General features: G+C 40.0%; 1 protein-coding gene across 3 annotated transcripts in view; it reads right to left on the minus strand.

Moving 5' to 3' along the window:
- The window catches only part of poc5 (POC5 centriolar protein homolog (Chlamydomonas)), a 68,140-nt gene that overhangs the window by 14,556 nt on the left and 34,888 nt on the right, over positions 1 to 18,696 (minus strand). For all 3 annotated transcript variants that reach the window (XM_028805693.2, XM_051929514.1, XM_028805694.2), the window contains 3 exons: positions 7,351 to 7,496; positions 4,636 to 4,752; positions 785 to 964 (listed from right to left, as the gene is read on the minus strand). In XM_028805693.2, coding sequence (XP_028661526.2) covers positions 785 to 964; positions 4,636 to 4,752; positions 7,351 to 7,496 — 443 coding nt within the window. The remainder of the gene's footprint in view (positions 1 to 784; positions 965 to 4,635; positions 4,753 to 7,350; positions 7,497 to 18,696) is intronic.

Genomic DNA, 18,696 nt, shown 5'->3' on the forward strand with positions numbered 1-18,696 from the left:
ATTAACCATAGCGGTTTGCATAAGATTAACAATGTCAGAATGAGATCAATGATGCACCTCCTCCTATGAATGATTAGAGAATTTATACAGAATCATTCATAGCTAAAATGCGTCAAAACGGTTAAAACTGAATGATATTATGTTGTGATCTGAAATTTCCTAATGCAAAAAATAACAAAAAAGAAACCAAATCTTCCATTAAAAATGTGGCAATGGTTAAAAAAAGACAAAGCCGTCTGTGAGTCAGCCATTCTCTCCTAACACACATTGTAAAATAAAATAGTGCTTACTCTTTATGAAACATTCAGAGAGACTGGTCTTTGAATGCAGTGATGAAAGTGTATTGGAAAATGACTTTATTATGCATAAATACATATACTGTACACATGGTATTTAGCATTCATTTTTCACACAGCCTCTTGTTCACAGAAATCCCAACTAACAGGCTCAAAACTGATTTGCTCTTCTTTACTTTCTCTAATGTAATTTACCTGGCCTGTGTTGTGTTATTGTAGGTATACATTTTAAAAAATAAAAGAGCCGTTCCAGCTGAATTATTTAAACATACCACAATGCTAACACACAATGAACACAGGCCTTTAAACTACAGCTGATTAGCAAATGTTCCTTCTCAGGAGACTTTAGTCTGTTTGAGTTGGCACGGACATAAGTGCTATTTTGTACAGTTGTTATAAAAAACATGCTTTTTCTTCATACCTCAAATTTCAAAATACACTTAAGAGTAAAATGAGTAGCTGGAAATTTACTGAAAAAACATGAATACCTGATTAGAGGGTAGGTGGCGCTCCACAATAACTGAGCTCATGGATGGGGCTGTAGTCCCAGGTCGAAGATTTGCGGCAACTCTACTAGCCTTTGGGCCGTGGTCTGATCGACCCGTGATTCGCGCTCTAATCGTCTTCCCTGCTTTCTGTTTCGCTGATGTCACTATGCGAGTGGGAGGCTGAAACAACAAAATATTAAAATTAAAGAAAGGCATTGATTGCTACATTTAATCTACTGGTGTTTTTTTTTTTTTTTTTAAATAAAACTGAATATAACTATCCATCCACCCATCCATACATTTTCTAAAGCCACCTTGTCCTAAGCAAGGTCACAAGGAAGCTGGAGCCTGTCCCAGCAGCATAGGGCAGGGTTAGGGTTACAGCGAATAGAACTATGGAAACACATTTATCTCAAGGCTGCTTAAGTAACAGTGGCTCCTGCAGACAGAAAAATGAAGTACCTTTCATCAAATGGCATTTTTGGTAAACCAGTTGTAGTTAAACTGGGACAGAGACTTCTAGTTAAGATAGCCACCAGGAGGCAGCTAGAATCCTCATTGCTAACGTATTTTACACTGCATATCAAATCTCTTTTTACTTTAGTCTGCTTTTCATTGCTGTTGATGCCGACATGCCAAATCTCTCAGATGCTGCCGTCTTAAGTTTGCCAGTGAACATCCAGACCTGTACGTGTGCAATCTTGAGCAGGTGGACCTTGCAGGCACTGCAAGATTTCAATCCATTACAGCGTAGTGTGTCACCAATGGTGTTCTTGGTGACTATGGTGGTACCCAATGCCTTCAGATCATTAAGAAGCTCCTCCCGTGTAGTTTTTGGTTGATTCTTCACCTTTCTCATGATCATCCACACCCCATGAGGCAAGATCTTGCACGGAGCTCCAGACCGAGGGCGATTGATTGTCATTTTATATTTCTTCCATTTCCGATAATCGCACCAACAGTTGTCCCCTTCTCACCATGCTTCTTCCTGATGCTCTTGTAACCCATTTCAGCCTTGTGCAGGTCTATAGTCTTGTCAATGAAGTCCTTTGACAGCTCTTTGATCAGCTCATGGTGATGGAGAGGTTGGAATGGAAAAAATTGATTCTGTGGACAGGTGTGCTTTACACACATAACGAGTTAAGATCAGGAATATCTGTAATTGATTGATTTATCGAATTGGGCACACGGCCAATCTGTGGGAGCCAGAATTCTGGCTGGGTTTTAGGGGATCAAATACTTGTTTCACTCAATGGCATACAAATCAATTTATAACTTTTATGGAATGTGTTTTTTCTGGATTTTTGGTTGATATTCTGTTCTCTCGCCATTAAAATGAAATTACCATAAAAATTAGAGCCTGTTCATGTCTTTTAAGTGAGCAAACTTACAAATTCAGCAGGGGATCAAATACACATTTCTCCCCACTGGATGCAACAGATATCTTTTATAAACAAGCATCTCCTGCCTGATCTCCAGAAGACTGCTCCTTGGCTTTAAAGTGTTAGTGACACACGTGGTCCGGTGAATCATTAGCAAAAATATTAATGATATACTTAAGACCCTCCCCGCTAATAAGGACTCTCTAAGATGTCTGCAATTTTTTTAAAAAGTGATACTATTCTGCAAGGCTAGCGCCTGTAGAGTACTCTAAATTGAAACAGAAATAATTAAATATGCAAATTATATAATGTAGCTGCGGTTCGTTTTGAGATGATCCATCATCTGTAATTTGTCTCTGAAACTTCTTATTAAACAAAAAAGTTTGAATTTATATTGTGATTGGGGGGCGGCACGGTGGCGCAGGGTAGCGCTGCTGCCTCACAGTAAGGAGACCTGGTTCGCTTCCCGGGTCCTCCCCGTGTCTGCGTGGGTTTACTCCAGATGCTCCGGTTTCCCCCTACAGTCCAAAGACATGCAGGTTAGGTGTACTGGCGATCCTAAATTGTCCCTAGTGTGTGTATGCGTGTGTGTATGTGTGTGTGTGTGTGTGTGCCCTGCCCGGGGTTTGTTTCCTGCCTTGCGCCCTGTGCTGGCTGGGATTGGCTCCATCAGACCCCCGTGACCATGTAGTTAGGATATACAGTAATCCCTCCTCCATCGCGGGGGTTGCGTTCCAGAGCCACCCGCGAAATAAGAAAATCTGCGAAGTAGAAACCATATGTTTATATGGTTATTTTTATATTGTCATGCTTGGGTCACAGATTTGCGCAGAAACACAGGAGGTTGTAGAGACACAGGAACATTATTCAAACACTGCAAACAAACATTTGTCTCTTTTTCAAAAGTTTAAACTGTGCTCCATGACAAGACAGAGATGACAGTTCTGTCTCACAATTAAAAGAATGCAAACATATCTTCCTTTTCAAAGGAGTGCGTGTCAGGAGCAGATCATGTCACAGAGATAGAGAAAACAATCTCTAGCAAACAAATCAATAGGGCTGTTTGGCTTAAGTATGCGAAGCACAAAGCTGTTGAAGGCGGCAGCTCACACCCCCTCCGTTAGGAGCAGACAAAGAGAGAGAGAGAGAGAGACAGAGTTTGTTTTTCAAGCAAAATCAATACGTGCCCTTCGAGCTTTTAAGTATGCGAAGCACCGTTCAGCTGCACAAAAGATAGCAACGTGAAGATAATCTTTCAGCATTTTTAGACTAGCGTCCGTATCGTCTAGGTGTGCGAACAGCCCCCCTGCTCAATCCCCCTACGTCAGGATCACAGAAAGTCAGCGCAAGAGAAAGAGAAAAGTAAGCTGGGAGCTTCTCAGCCATCTGCCAATAGCGTCCCTTGTATGAAATCAACTGGGCAAACCAACTGAGGAAGCATGTACCAAAAATTAAAAGACCCATTGTCCGCAGAAACCCGCGAAGCAGCGAAAAATCCGCGATATATATTTAAATATGCTTACATATAAAATCCGCGATGGAGTGAAGCCGCGAAAGGCGAAGTGCGATATAGCGAGGGATTACTGTATCGGGTTGGATAATAGATGGATGGATTTTGATGGGAAGGCAGGGATGGGCTAGCAGCCCAGCTGGACTGGAAGGAGATCATTTAGCTGGCTGGAAAGCCCTCATGAGGCATGCAGAGCGTCAATAGATGGACATCTTGGCTGGGAATAGTTGGTGCTCTCTTTCCATGTTGACAGGCTGATACAATTAAAGGACAGAAGGAGACCTGGGAGACCTCCTGGTAATATTAGACACCCCGAGTGGTCACAGAAAGTTAAAAATAAATGCATGTTAAAATTTTTGAAAACACACCAAAAATTAAAATATTTGCACAATATTTGGAGCAATTTGCTATGAAAACTTTATGTCCTATGCTAGCTGGGATAGGCTCCAGCAGACCCCTGTGACCCTCCTCAGAACAATGTGGGTTAGAAAATGACAGATTGACCGCTATGAAAAATTTGAGTATTTGGAATGTCTTTCTTTTTTTCCCCTCTTTGTTTACATTACCGGGTGTTTCCACCATTTCCTCCCCTTTGTTCTCACTCGCATCCATTAAAAATCTGAAAATCTAGATCACATAACCTACCCTGGGACTATAGAGGACACATTTCAAAACAATTTTGCCAACTACAAGGCTGGATGGAGCTTGCCACTTTTATTTATGTTCCCCATGGAGTTTAAAATGTACTTTCATTTTAATCACATATTGGATTCATTTTTGATTTTACTTTTTTTTAACAGCATAATAGTAAAGGCAATCAATAGAAAAAAACTCCAGTGAAAGGGAATAATATCTGATTAAGTACGTACATTAAAGGAATAAAGGGATGCTGAAATGGCTCATTGGGTATAAACATGAAGACTAGACTTGTGCTAAGAGACAAACTGCAAGAAAAGTACCAGTGCTTGTGCCGATGCGGAGGTAGGTGCTGGTGCTGAGCCCCGAGTGAAGAGGGTAGATGAAACCCCTTCTGAAGATCTTGGTAAGACGCTGCTAGGTCCAACATGGGAACTAAACTGCAGAAAGAAAAAAAAATAAAAATAAGTGGAAAAGAAGGAAAGCCAGGAAGGCGGCTGGGATAAAAACAAAAGCAAACAATCTCAAAACTGTGAAGACAGTGCCCTCTTGTGGCTCATATAATATAATTCACCTTCAGTGCTGTCTTGATATCTCACAATTAGATACTGTAGATAGATAATGAAAGGCACTACATGATAGATAGATAGATAGATAGATAGATAGATAGATAGATAGATAGATAGATAGATAGATATAGGATATTTATTGTCACTTTCACTTTTACAAAAGAACAACAAAATTGAAGGTGCTGTCGACTTAAGGCATAAGAGTTAAAAAACAAAAGGAATACTAATAAAAGTACATTACAAATATATACAATTACTGTAGGTTTTGATTTGAGTGAATGACTAAATAGTATGTTTCAATATTCTCTGTATTTAATTAAGGAAAAATATGAAATTAACCTAAACTGACCATTTTAAACAAGATAATATGCACCCATTGCCTCAACTGAGTTTCCCAATACTGTGTTGCAGAGACCTGAGCCTGACCAGAAGGTATGAAGACCGAGACTGGGAACCCTTAGGCAAACAACTACACCCACACACACAGGTCAAAGTGCATCACCAAATGATTCTTTGGGATTTGTGAGGACGACCTGCATGTACATGGCCGGTACATTCGGAAACATCAGCATCAATGACACCCCTACTTTTTTTTTTTTTTTTTTTTTAAAAACACACACCTTTCAATCAATGAGTAGTCTCCTGGGGAAGCAACTTGAGCTCAACAGATGTATGAAACCTGAACAAACTTTTCAGGAATGCCTGCTCAATCACAGAGCTAACCCTGGACACACAAGAAACCGTGGTGAAAAGGATGGTGGCAAAACTGGATACCATCACGAAAAATCCTGTCCGTGCTCTCTGGGAGCAGTTTTAGCCACAGGCCCATTTCACCACGGTGTGCTAAGAAGTGCCTTTGGGGATCCGTTGATATCAGGCAATTCAATGCTTCTTCCCTGACATCCTGCTGATACTCTAAGCTTACTTTACAATTTCTGCACAATATCCATTTATTTATTGGGCTGATTGTATTATTATGGCTTGTTGAATCTGTATCTTATGTTTCTGCTGCTGTATGCATCTAAATTACCCCTTGTGATCAGTAAAGTTTATCTAATCTAATTAGTATGAAATTCCAATCTCCTTTGCAACATTTCAAGATGTCACCCCTCATTGTCCTACTCAGTGTCCTAGACACTAAATCATGCATTTGTTACATCCAGGCCTGTCTACTGTAACGCTTTATTGTCTTGTATTCTGGCTAAACTTTTCTGCACGCCTGTTAAGTCACATGGATGCTCATAGTCACATTGCCCTCTTCTATTTATTGGCTTAAGATTCTCATTGTCACTTACACAGTGCTTCATGTGGTGGCTCCCGTGTACTTTAAAGATCTTGTTAAAGATACACAGTCGCCCTGCTCGCTGCGCTCCTCTACTTCTCTCTTTAGTCCACCTGTCTTCCACGGGAGGTCAAGCTTTCAGTTAGGATCTCCATCATTATATCCAGACTTGTGATTCTGGTACTTTATTTAAAACCAAAAAAATCTTAAACCTCGCTTTTTCAGAACTGGCATCTCAATGCCATAGATTTTATCCTTCTTGTTCCGATTATTTCTTGATATTTTTTTTTTATTTTAATAGATACATGTTTGATTTTACTTGTACTTTTTTTTTACTCAATGGTGCTGTTAATCTTATAGTGTGTCCTTGAGTGTCTAGAAAGGCACAAGTAAGCAAAATATATGATTATTATTAAAGCTTGGTAACATTAAACACCACACCCTGATATAAAGTTTGATCAAACGGAGTTAATATTTTACTAGCATATTCCAGTTCAACTTACTCACTGAAAAGAGGCAAATCTGAGTGTACCCTTAAACTGCCACATACTTGGGGGGTTAATGCACCCCAGGACGCCAAATACTTTTTTGCTGCACTTTTTAAGTAAATGTAAAAATTCACCAAGAAAAAGTGAAATTTTAATGGAACACATATTTGTTTTCATGCAAAGAGCATCACAATTACTGCAACACTGACCATTTTACACACTGCCAATGAACTGTAAAAGCTATAAAAAAAAACTACTGCCACAATCTATTATTATATGTATACAAGGTATAACTGACGCCATTGATGAAATTCAGTAAATCACCAAGCCAACTGCGCTTTAACTGGCTGCACACAAGCACACAGGCCAACGCTGATGCCTGCAGGCCAGTCTAGTAGAGCGGCTGAATCCCAGGGACAGTGATGTGGATTCCCTAGGGGGCAGCAGAGGCCATGAGCTGGCTGCTCAACAAATGTACGGCATGGGCTATACTTGGCTCCGGCATGCTGGAAGATTGCACTGGGAACCGACTATAGCCAGTTGCGGCGTTCAATGAATGTACGTCGCTAAATATACTCGGCTCCTGCATCCTGGCAAATTGCATTGGGAACCAACTATAGCATGTTCTGGCGGTTTAAGGGGTAATATCACCAGAGGAGATTTAGGACCATACACTGGTAAATAACATGGCTGACTTACCATCTCTTCAGCTTCACTGGGAGCTGCGGTTGGAGTGGTAGAAGACTCAAAGTGAACCGGACTGAAGGGCGTTGCTGTGGGTGCACCTTGAAGGTGAAAATGTACCGACTGGCTTGAGCATGGTTCTTCCCTTCTAGAAGGATGTTCTGCATGCAAACATGAACACAAAAACCACACAAGACAAATCATCACTACTTCAGAATGTGCATACCTGTATATCAAACCAGAATACACAGGAAGCAATCAAAAATGGACAGTAATGCACATATGTTAAGAAGCAAGTATCCCGTGGTTTTTTTACGTTTGATCTACCACAACTACTCTGTAGCATTAAATATATTTTCTGAAACTCATTTTTCCCTTACATGACCATGGAGAGCTGAAGTCAATCCTAGCAGCCATGGTTGCAAGGAATAAGCCAAACCTGGTTCAGGTGCCATTGTTTTTATTCATAATGGCCCAAATCAGAGAGGTTGGCAAAAGGGCAACATTTAAGAAAATGAATGCAGTGCTACATACTGACCAGGCTTGTAAATTAACCCAGACTTCTGTAAATCCATATAGTAGCCAAATTTATACATGCTTACTCAAAACAAAAGAAAAAATGTGGATATATTGAGTTCCAATATGCATTCTAAAACAAATGTAAAAGGTCCACTCAAAGACTTTGCAAAGAAATCAAGATTCTAGTTACTCTAAAATGATCACAACCGAAGCTCTAACATTTGCAACAAAATCGGCCCATTCACACTGGAGCTTCAGTCTGCTGTGTTCGCTACGTGTCCTTAAGAACGGTCTGTGCTCTCTGCGCTCTCGGGGGTCAACAATTGCACAGCATCTTCATATTTCCAGTGTTCTCTTTTTTGATGTTTTTCTCTTGGCCCGTCTATATCTGTTGTTTCTTTCTGTGTGAAAAGTATAAATGAATTACACAGAAATGGCTTTCTAATACACAACTTAAAAAATAAACACTGAGCTGCAACTTATCACTCAATCATCACTGGTTATATCATAGAAACTAACGTAAAAAAGGGAAAATAAATCACCAGAAAGGCAACCTCAATATATGCCCCACTCACCATTTCTGGCTACTTTGCCTGTCACCATAGTCTACTTTTTATAAATAAGAAAGCCTTTTAACGTGAAGGGTCACTGTTAGGCAGCAGCAGAAAATCTCCAAATCCAGATATGTAAAGATGGTTGCACCACATTTTCAAAATTTTCTGTTTTTTGCTTTGTTATTCTAGGGTATTCCGTATTGCTTAATGGGGGGGAAATAATTTAAATGATTTTAGCGCAAGGCTGCAAAATAACAAAATGTGAAAAAAAAAGTGATGGGGTCTGAATACTATCTGAATTCACTTCTGTTTTTTAAAATCTATGTAGGCGGTGTGAGAATCTGCTCAGGGTGGCTTTTGTGGCAAATCGACTCGTATTCCATCCACATAGCAGTGTCACTTTCAGATTTGGTATAAAACTCTCTCATTTATTGTGGAATGTGAATTAGGAAAGGCTCAGGCTCTCTGAAGTCACTGCACAATCAACATAAACGAAAGTTAACATGTGCACCAATTATCTTAGGGTCTCCATCCAAGGCAGACAAAACCCACCCTGGACAGATCAACATTACTTGTGCTCAGCACTGCTCATTTACAGCAGGCCACTTTTGATTCATTAAACAAGTTTTTGAACAGCGGGAGGAAACCCGAGCCCACAACATAAGCGAATTCTCCACAGAGCAGAACCAAACTTGTACCCACGGTAAGCACAGTACATGTGCATCAGGAATGATCCCCAGTGCCCTAATAGTTGTAAATCACTCCCCGAGCAGGACACAAGTCTGAACCCAGTCCACCACACAAGGAGAAAGCAACCAACTTGGCTGCCAACTTGATGTTATGCAATTATTTGGTCCTATGGTCACCTTTAAGACCAACAGCATGATGGACATTATTAAAATTCAGCTCATTTGGGCAAAAAACCTGGGAAGCTGCATGGACCATTCCCAATCGCACAACTCCAAAAACACACTCAACTCCAGTTAAGTCACAAGATGAAGCACATGGAGTGAAATCCTGTGATCAGGATAGCAGTGCACAAATGCAGACTTACAAGACATGAAGGAAATGGGAAACATCTGCCAAGAAACAGCCCAAGATCCCTCCTAACATGGTCTCTATCCTCAATAAACGTTGTAGGAAGAGGCTTTGTTGTGCTATCTGTGCCTCAGAAGGTTAACCTAAATACAGCACCAGATATGGCAGATCCATTAATTTTGACGCCTACAGCTGTGAGTTTGTAAACCGCTGGAAATGTGTTGACTCCTAGAATGTCACCAGACCTTGAGGTTACCACAATAGGTAGCTGATTAATCAAACACTGAAGAGTGTTGTATCTTTATGCACTGTAAAAAATAAATAAAGTGTTGTGTGCAACATACAATTTCTGCCAAATGGTGAACTATCAAAGTTGACAAATAATTAAATGCTAAAAGAAAAGGACCAACCTTTATTTTATATAGAGCATCACGCAAAGACGCTTTATAATTACATGGCTATAAAGACTCACACAGGGACGCGCAGAATGTTAAAGGTGGGGAATGAAGTTCAAGGGCTTAGTCAGGAGGTCACACTGCCGGCCTAGCGCCATTCAAAGTGACAAACAAGTGAGTAGCAAATACTCATTAAGGAATCTGCTGGGTTGGCTGCCATGACAGTTCAATTATATATCTCAGTTCATGGCGCGTTTGAAGGCTTAACTGCAACTTATATCTTCTTTAACGTGCATGCCACATTGCTTAGAGACATAGTAAACTTTTATTCCAGCATAAATAATGTGCATGTCTTGTATTTTTTTCAGATACCTGGTGTATTCCGAATATCTTTGGAACAAAATTATCATCAAGCTGTTTTAGTCATTTTCCTTGGTATGCTTCAGTCTTGAATAAATGAGTTTATCACAGGGGCAGAATTGATTTTTGGCTGAATTCTGTGTTTCATAACAGCAATGAAGAAAAAAAATTAATTGAATATACTGCCAGTATTTGATGCATCATCCACACAAGCTGATCAGAACCACTACGAACCTACGGTAAAGTAAGTAATTGTTTTCAAAGAAAAGGTTGCTGCATTACACATAATGACACATAATGCACGGTATATTTTCTTGTTAGATTAATACACTTGGACCAGGACATAAAAGCAAGCAGTCCTGGAATTGGTTATATAGATAAGTGCAAGGACTGTGGAGATTGGCAGACTTACACTTACACAAGTTGCCCTTACGATCTCCCCCACCAGCATGCAGCCTGGTGTACTGCACTCTCCACCAGCTGGCAGTTTGTAGAGTGTCATTTGCTATGACTGTGTGAGCAGTGGATGTCAATCTTGGTCCTGGGACCCCCTGTGGCAGCAGGTTTTTGTCCCAACCAACTTCTGTTTTTAATTGGACTGTTAGCCTAATGGAGTGTGATCTGTTACTGCCCAGTTTCTGTGTTTTGGACTCAAAGTAAAAATTACAAAATGAAGTTTGGTAAATTTTTATTAAATCTTATTAACTCTTTTAGGGCGGATGTCGTCTTTTGTCAGCAGGAGGGGTTGAGAGCAGTAAGCAACTGCAAATAGTGACAAAACCTGCCATTACATTTTAGTTCGACTCTCTTTGCTAAAAGGAAAGTTAGCTTCATTGGTTTGACCGAGATTCCCATGTGCTTGCAGGAGTAGTGAAGAGCAAACAATGACAAAAATGGCATCGACATCTGGTGGGAGATCGAAGCGAATGCACAAAAGCAAAGTATTCCATGGACAATCACTGAATTGGACTCTGACCTGTTGGACTCGATTCTGATGCTATTGATCTGGAGATCGAGATCGAAAACAAAAGTGAGGTACCAGAATCAGGTGATTGATCTCCATCTAATTGTGGTGCTGAACACGTTTGTAGGTGAAGACCGCCACTCAAAATAACACGAGTTACACACCACATTGCATTGCGCTGTGACTGCTGCTGCTATTCCCGCCCCCATCATGTGAAGACAGCCTGTCAGCCAGCCTGCGACGCATTCCTGCCAGCATTCCTGCGCATCTCGAGCCACAAGAGACTGTGAACTGGCAGCCACAGCACCCAGAAACTGATATTTCAGGTTGATTTATGTGTGAGACACTTGCTTTAGGTGCTTTTCAGAAAATTGCGTGTTTTGGAATAAATATTCAGCCCTTAAAGAGTTAAGCAGTTATATGGGAAATTTTTTTTTTTTTTTTTTAACTTTTTAACAATATTTTCATCCTGATTTTTATTGTTCTTTTCCAGGTTTTCTGGTTATTTAATCCATTATTTACTAATTAGTGGGTCTGACGCTAAAGTAGTTGCAGCCTTCCATCATTCAGTGTTGTTTTCCCAGGTGTCAGCTCTGCTTCTTTCTAATTGTCATCATTAGGATTAAATGAAAGAAGCAAACTACGCAGAAAAAAGTCAAAATAATAGAGAAAAAACTTAGTTAAGCATTTAAAGATATTTAAAAAACAGAAATACTATATTTTATGTAAAAATCAGACTATTGCAGTTTTCTGAAAGTAGAATAAGAGAAGAGATAAAAGACCAGCTAATTAAATGAGATCAATTAGGATCACTGATTGTCAGTCTGGTTGGAACAAAAACCTGCAGCCACAGAGGGTCCCCAGGACCGAGTCTGAGAACCCCTGATGTAGAGCTTTGGAATCACAAATACTGTGTGTGTGTGTATAGACGTTTAATTGAGAGGGTGCTGCTGACACAATATGTTAGTTAATACCATTACAGTGGTGACTGTGTTTCAGAGGCACACTTGGCCATCGTCTACATTAGGACCACGTGATGAGCACGATTACATTCATACAACTGATTTACATTGGCCTAAGTGAACTATACATGAAATGGGCCTTTATGGATGTTTTACAGCTTTCTTAAAAGACATGGCCATGGCAGAGAAACCCATCATTTTAACAGCATCATTACATTTTTTGAAAAGTAAAAATATATATTGTCCTGTTAATTCAGTTTTGCAGACAAATTTGCCCAAAAGCCAAATACATCCAACGGCAAACCTGAATATTAAATTTTAAAGAAGGTAACAAACCGAGTATTCTAAAAAGAATGTAATTTGGACCTATCATGCATGTTCTGAAACTGCTTAGTCCAGTGCAGGGCTGCAAGACCTAGATAAGAATATTTTCCATTAACAATTAGATCTATGGATTTTATTCTTTTTGAAATGTGCTACTAATTTATTAGCTCTGAATTTTCATGAACTCGTTTATTAATGCTGCGATTATTCCGTATGACATTGGCTATAAATAAAAGGATGGATGCATTTCTAAAAAGCTGAACATTTAAACAAAAATATTTAGAAAACAGTATTTCCCATTAATCCATTGGCACTATGTCAGCTTGGACATTGAAATGAGTAGCTGAAAATCTCTGCAATCCAACAGCTTTCAGATTTTTCATCTACATGCTTCACACATAACTAACAATACACAAATATCAGACACACATTGGACAGGTGGTCAGGAAAGCCATGAGTGTCTAACCTCTGTCATCGGCTCTTTGATAGTGCAGAAATAACCAATCCTTAGATATTTGTGGTGGCAAAAGATGTCACCGAGCTGTCAAAGTGCCTGCTAGCTCTGAAAGGTTATGGATCTACAATGACAAGATGACAAAACAAAATTAAAAGGGGCAAGTGATGAGGAGGAAAAAAAAAAAAAAAGGTCAAAGATTTAATATACATATAAGTAATACCAAAGGTAAGCTGCTATCACCTATAATTCTGGATTTTGTTATTTATTAATTTCTCCATATCAAGTTAATTGCACAGTATTTTAGCAATTGTATTATCTTCCTTTATTTAATAAGAGGACAGATAATTCTGCATCAATATTACTTATGTCACTTTACTACGAAGAAAATCCCATTAAAATGATTTTCTGGTATCAAAATTGAACTTCAGGTCAGGTTGGGGAGCATGCACTGGACACAGCCCTTTGCTGCACCCACCACATGACAAAACAGCTTGGGATCCTGGTTGGCAACCCCCCAGGCAGACACTCCATCCAGTCCCACTCTCCAGAAATGACCCTCTATCTGCCACAGCCAGGCGTTATGTGGGCATCCCCATGGCTTGGCCCACCCACTCGGATCCTCAACAATGAGAATTCTGCGAGTCGGATCACCCTCTGGGAATCGCGCCACATGATGTCAAGATCGCTCTGTAACTGACGCTCCCTCACAATGCAAGTAATGTGCTTCATTCAGTACTCCATGAGCAACCGTTCATTCGACACAAATCAGCAGTACTAGCAGTCTTCACCGAAGAGAGACAGATACCGAAGGAGTCCAGTCTTCATTTCAGGTCACTGAATAGCGTCCATGTCTCGCAACCATATAGCATATGTCCTGGGTATGACGTTAAACTGCATCCGGCCTTGCAAGCGGTCCTCCAACTTGCAGGGAAATCATGGGGGTTGGTGGCAGGATTGAATAGCTGTAAAAAAAAAAACTTCATGCAGCTCTGAGACAACAGAAAGGACTCCTTTCTGCTCTCCACAGGAATAGCTCTGCTCGCATTATGAATGGGATGGGGGACATCCCTTGGGAGCCCCATACCAGGAAGAGTCAAAACTGTCAGAAACCCAAAGGGGTCAGGGCTGTTGGGGGTCAGAACTGAACTGGTGTGGTGCTGAGGCGTCACCTGATGCACAGCAGCACTCAGGTCCCAATTTCAGGAAGCCCATCCGGGTAGGCACGTGGAACGTCTCGTCTCTCAGGCATCTTCCTGAAAACTGAACTTGCAAAGTGAAAATTGATCTCTTTCTTTTTGAAATAGAGTTTACCATCATTTAGCTATTACAGCCCTGTAGATATTGGATTAAAAAGTAGAAGGCAGATAATTTTGAACATGGACCACAAAGTGTGCCCTTTGCCCTAAACCACTTCCTTCTTTCTGCTACAGCATCTTCATATATGGAGCACGCTTATTAACCTACATATGCAATCACGATGCCACAGAACAACACTGGCTGACAGAGCAGCCTCCCAGCTGATGCACCAAGACCCTGCCACCTGCATTGAAGATTATCTGGATGACCTCCACAACTGAGCACACAAGATCACGCACAACATTATAGCAGCTCTCCTTTGGGTTCTGGGGTACCGGCAAAAGCATAAGGCACCAGCATCTAAGTCACCATTACTTGGCATATGTAACAATATGATTGCTGTTACAATGAATTGTGCAGGCCATATGAAACACTGAGGGCCAGTTACCTCACCAACAAGCCTTATTGCAATACGAGTGCAGTAAAGTGCTCCAAATACGTTAGGAGAAACAGACACTGCTGAAACTTGCCCTTTTATGTTGACAAAAACATGTTTTATGTATGTGCACTCACACCATACGATAACTGGATGTAGTGCCTCCCTGGTCTGTTAATGGCTTCCAGCACAGCGGGTATGAAGGAGAGAAGCTTGGCTGATATATCCCTGACCTGTTGACCAGTTCCCTGAAAACTGACAACAGGCAGCCAATATAAACTTACGAAAAAACAAAAAAAAAAAAAAGGTTCCTCAGTGTAATTGTGCAGCATTGGACCTGTTAAAAGTGAACTGAAATTCAGTCTGTGTATGATATTCATTGTTTCTGAGGTGTAACTGGTTTGCCTGCATTTCCCTACTTGATCAAGGGTGTTGACATTTCCCAGATTCTCTGAAATGTTACGTACTCATGGGTCACAACTGCTGTAAATACTATGCATGTGCCTGTCAAGTTTTCTTTTATAAACCCTGCTGTTTGTGTATGCACATTTCAAGCCACATTTTGTGTGTATGTACACTTTATAAGAAGTGCTATTGTGGCTGCCGGATTTCATTCTGGTTTTCATTCTAACCCTTTTCCCAATTACTGACCAGTTTTTTGTTGCTAATTACTTTTTGCCCTAATTTTAATTGTCTTGCCATTTAAGACTTGGGCCCCTTAATTATTTCTTTTTGTCTTAAATTAGCAGTCAGAAAAAAATGAGATATAAAATGAGCCAACACATAATCAGCTAACCTGTGTCCATTATACAATATCAAAAAATTAAGAAAGGTGAAGGTCTCAGTAAATGTCGATCTGTCAAGGTCAACAAAACATTTTGATGGTGCCCTTTGAAAAAAGAAAATCAACAGTTTTCGAAATGTCTGTTGTTGGCATTCTCATTCTGTCGAAAGCCATGCCATTAAGCAACGGGTTTAATTATCAGTAACTATTTTCTGGAGGTGGGATATTTAACAATGTTTTAGTGAAAGTATGTGTGTTTGGGACATTGTAAGCATACAACTGGATGACTTGACGTGTAGATTATGTAGCACAAGTGTCCAGGGGCATCATGTATAACAGGTGCGTACGCACAAAAATATTGTGTACTCCCATTTCCACGCTCAAATTGTGATGTGTAAAACCTAAACTTGGCGTAAAGCCACGCACATTTTTACGCTAGCTCATACCCTGGCGTACGCAAGTTCACCGCATGGTTTTGCAAACTGGCGGCTCCCAGCGTCAAAGCAGTGCTTTTGTTCCAGTGTGATTTCCCTTTCTTTTTTAGATCCACATCCCTGACGCGGCTTTATCATATACACTGAATTTAACTGCATATTGTTTATTAGTTTAAGGCATCTGATTGTAATTAACCTGTAACAATATAATGGTCCACGGAATGGCCAAACGACTCCAAATACCATAGCTGCTTTAGAGTTGTTACTCTCACTTCACCTTCTTCTTCTTCTTTCAGCTACTCCCGTTAGGGGTTGCCACATCGGATCATCTTTTTCCATATTTCTCTCACTGCACCACTCGGAGTATTTATCCCACTGTATCTGAGTGTGGAATCATAGCTCTACAGCAGCTGATCGGAGAGAGAATTATCTATATACAGCATCAAGCACACGCTGCCCCAGCCAAGCGCACGGTCTATGGAACTGCTCCCATACGGCAAACGATTCAAAGCCTTTCCTATACAGACCTCGCGGTTCAGAAACAGTTTTATCCCAATAACTATAAACGCAATCATTCAGTCCATCAAGTGCTCCTTGTAGAACTGTTTGTACTTATAAGTACAATTACCTCACTGTAAACTTGCGATACAGTTATATTACACAACCTGAGCCACTTTATTAAGCACGTATGTACATATGATGACGATATCATTTTTAAGATGAAATGCAGCAAAATATGTTTATTACATTATACAGATAAAATGTTAACTTCATTTAAATAATCTATATTTTTAATAATTAAACATGTGAGGACACGGTGTTGCAGCGCTAGCAAGGAGCTGGTGCCCCATTCACGGACTGCCCCTGCCTCGCGCTGTTTTCTTGCTGGGGCTGGCGTGACACTGGAAGGACAGATGGATAGAATAATTAAACATGTACTATGAAGAAATTTCAATGTTCCTTAAAAGTTTTGAAGAATCAGCTTTCTAAGCTTACAGATGGCTTGTGACCTATTACAGAGCTGATTGTCTGGTGATTGGGTACTTGGACAAAGAAAAGGAAGGAAAGGCATTGGGGGTTAATACGTTTGAAAGACACAGCAATGCTGCAACAAATTATTTCATCAACAATCTCTGGATGGGGTACGAGTTCGTCACTATCACTGCACAAGCGTGTTCCCATATTTAATACATGCTTTAATTGATATGGATACTGAAATGATATCAGGTATACATCTCAGTATTTAAATTATTCAGAGAACTGTAATATCACGAATGTAATGGATTTTGTGTCCTGTCGGAGGAAGAGAAAGTCCGTTTAAGAAACATGTAGTGATTCATACACATAGAGCACATAGAAGAACACATACAAAACAAAGCATTTAACATGCTACTTTAGTTACGATGGGATTTGGGAAACTAGTAAATTAAATGATTTTAAGATGAAGTTTATGATGTTCTACTTTAATGACAAAATAAACTACGTGATTAAAGTGGAAACATTTGAGATTAAAGTTGACATTTCAAGCTTTTTTCCCCCCCATCTGTGTCCCTATTTCTGTTTTTTTTTTTTCCTCTGTACCCTAATAAGCTTTCATATGACACTCAGACGGTGGGCTACAACTCACCTTTTCACAGCGACTTTGATATCTGACAACTTCTTTTTTATTTTGGGCACTGCACAACTTTGTGAACTTGAGCTTTCGAGTTTCTCCAACACTCTATGTCACTCGAACAAATTCCTTTTGTTATTTATACCACAGTTTAAACCAACAAATAGTACGTTTTTCCTTGCATCCACTTGGTATTCGCTGAAATTCTTCGATTTTTCCCCGTGCTTTTACCATTGTCTTTTCACAGAACACTGAGCTAAAGGGCTATTTATATTGATTTGCATATTCAGAGAGGCGTAATTCTGGGAGGAATTAGGGAGTGGCAGCAGGTGCGTGCACATTTGTTACTTTTCACACTGACCGGGACTTATGGAGCAGAAGAACATGGAAGTTGGTGTTCGCACAGATTTATGCATCTGAATTTTTTTTGCGTATGAACATTTCTACTTTTGTCCATACACCATGTTTTAGTGTGAATTCTATGCATGGCGTTATGCATGAGGCCCCTGGTCTTTTTTCATACTGTTTGTTGCTGTCCAGTGGACCACCTAGTTTATATGAGAAACTTTGCTGTGGCATTCTGCATGAAAATATAAGAATCAAATACTGGCCATTACTATAAACTACGCGGGGTAAGTAACACACAAAAATATATTATTCTTGGTGGAGTATTCATTTGATACACAATGAAGGGAAAAAATGAACATATGGAACAAGTGAAGCAGCAGCAGAGACATCATAATAATACGTATCCAGCAACATCAACAATATTTATCCACAAACACATTACAATGCATATACAGTCATATGAAAAACTTTGGGAACCTCTCTTAGCCTGCATAATAACTGACTCTACTTTCAACAAAAAAGATAACAGTGGCATGTCTTTCATTTCCTAGGAACATCTGAGTACTGGGGTGTTTTCCAAACAAAGATTTTCAGTGAAGCAGTATTTAGTAGTATGAAATTAAATCAAATGTGAAAAACTGGCTGTGCAAAAATTTGGGTCCCTTGTAATTTTGCTGATTTGAATGCATGTAACTGCTCAAAGCTGATTACTTGCAACATCAAATTGGTTGGATTAGCTCGTTAAACCTTGAACTTCATAGACAGGTGTGTCCAATCATGAGAAACGGTATTTAAGGTGGTCAATTGCAAGTTGTGCTTCCCTTTGACTCTCCTCTGAAGAGGGACAGCATGGGATCCTCAAAGCAACTCTCAAAAGA

This window comes from Erpetoichthys calabaricus, chromosome 7 (assembly GCF_900747795.2).
Source record: "Erpetoichthys calabaricus chromosome 7, fErpCal1.3, whole genome shotgun sequence".
Lineage (NCBI taxonomy): Eukaryota > Metazoa > Chordata > Cladistia > Polypteriformes > Polypteridae > Erpetoichthys > Erpetoichthys calabaricus.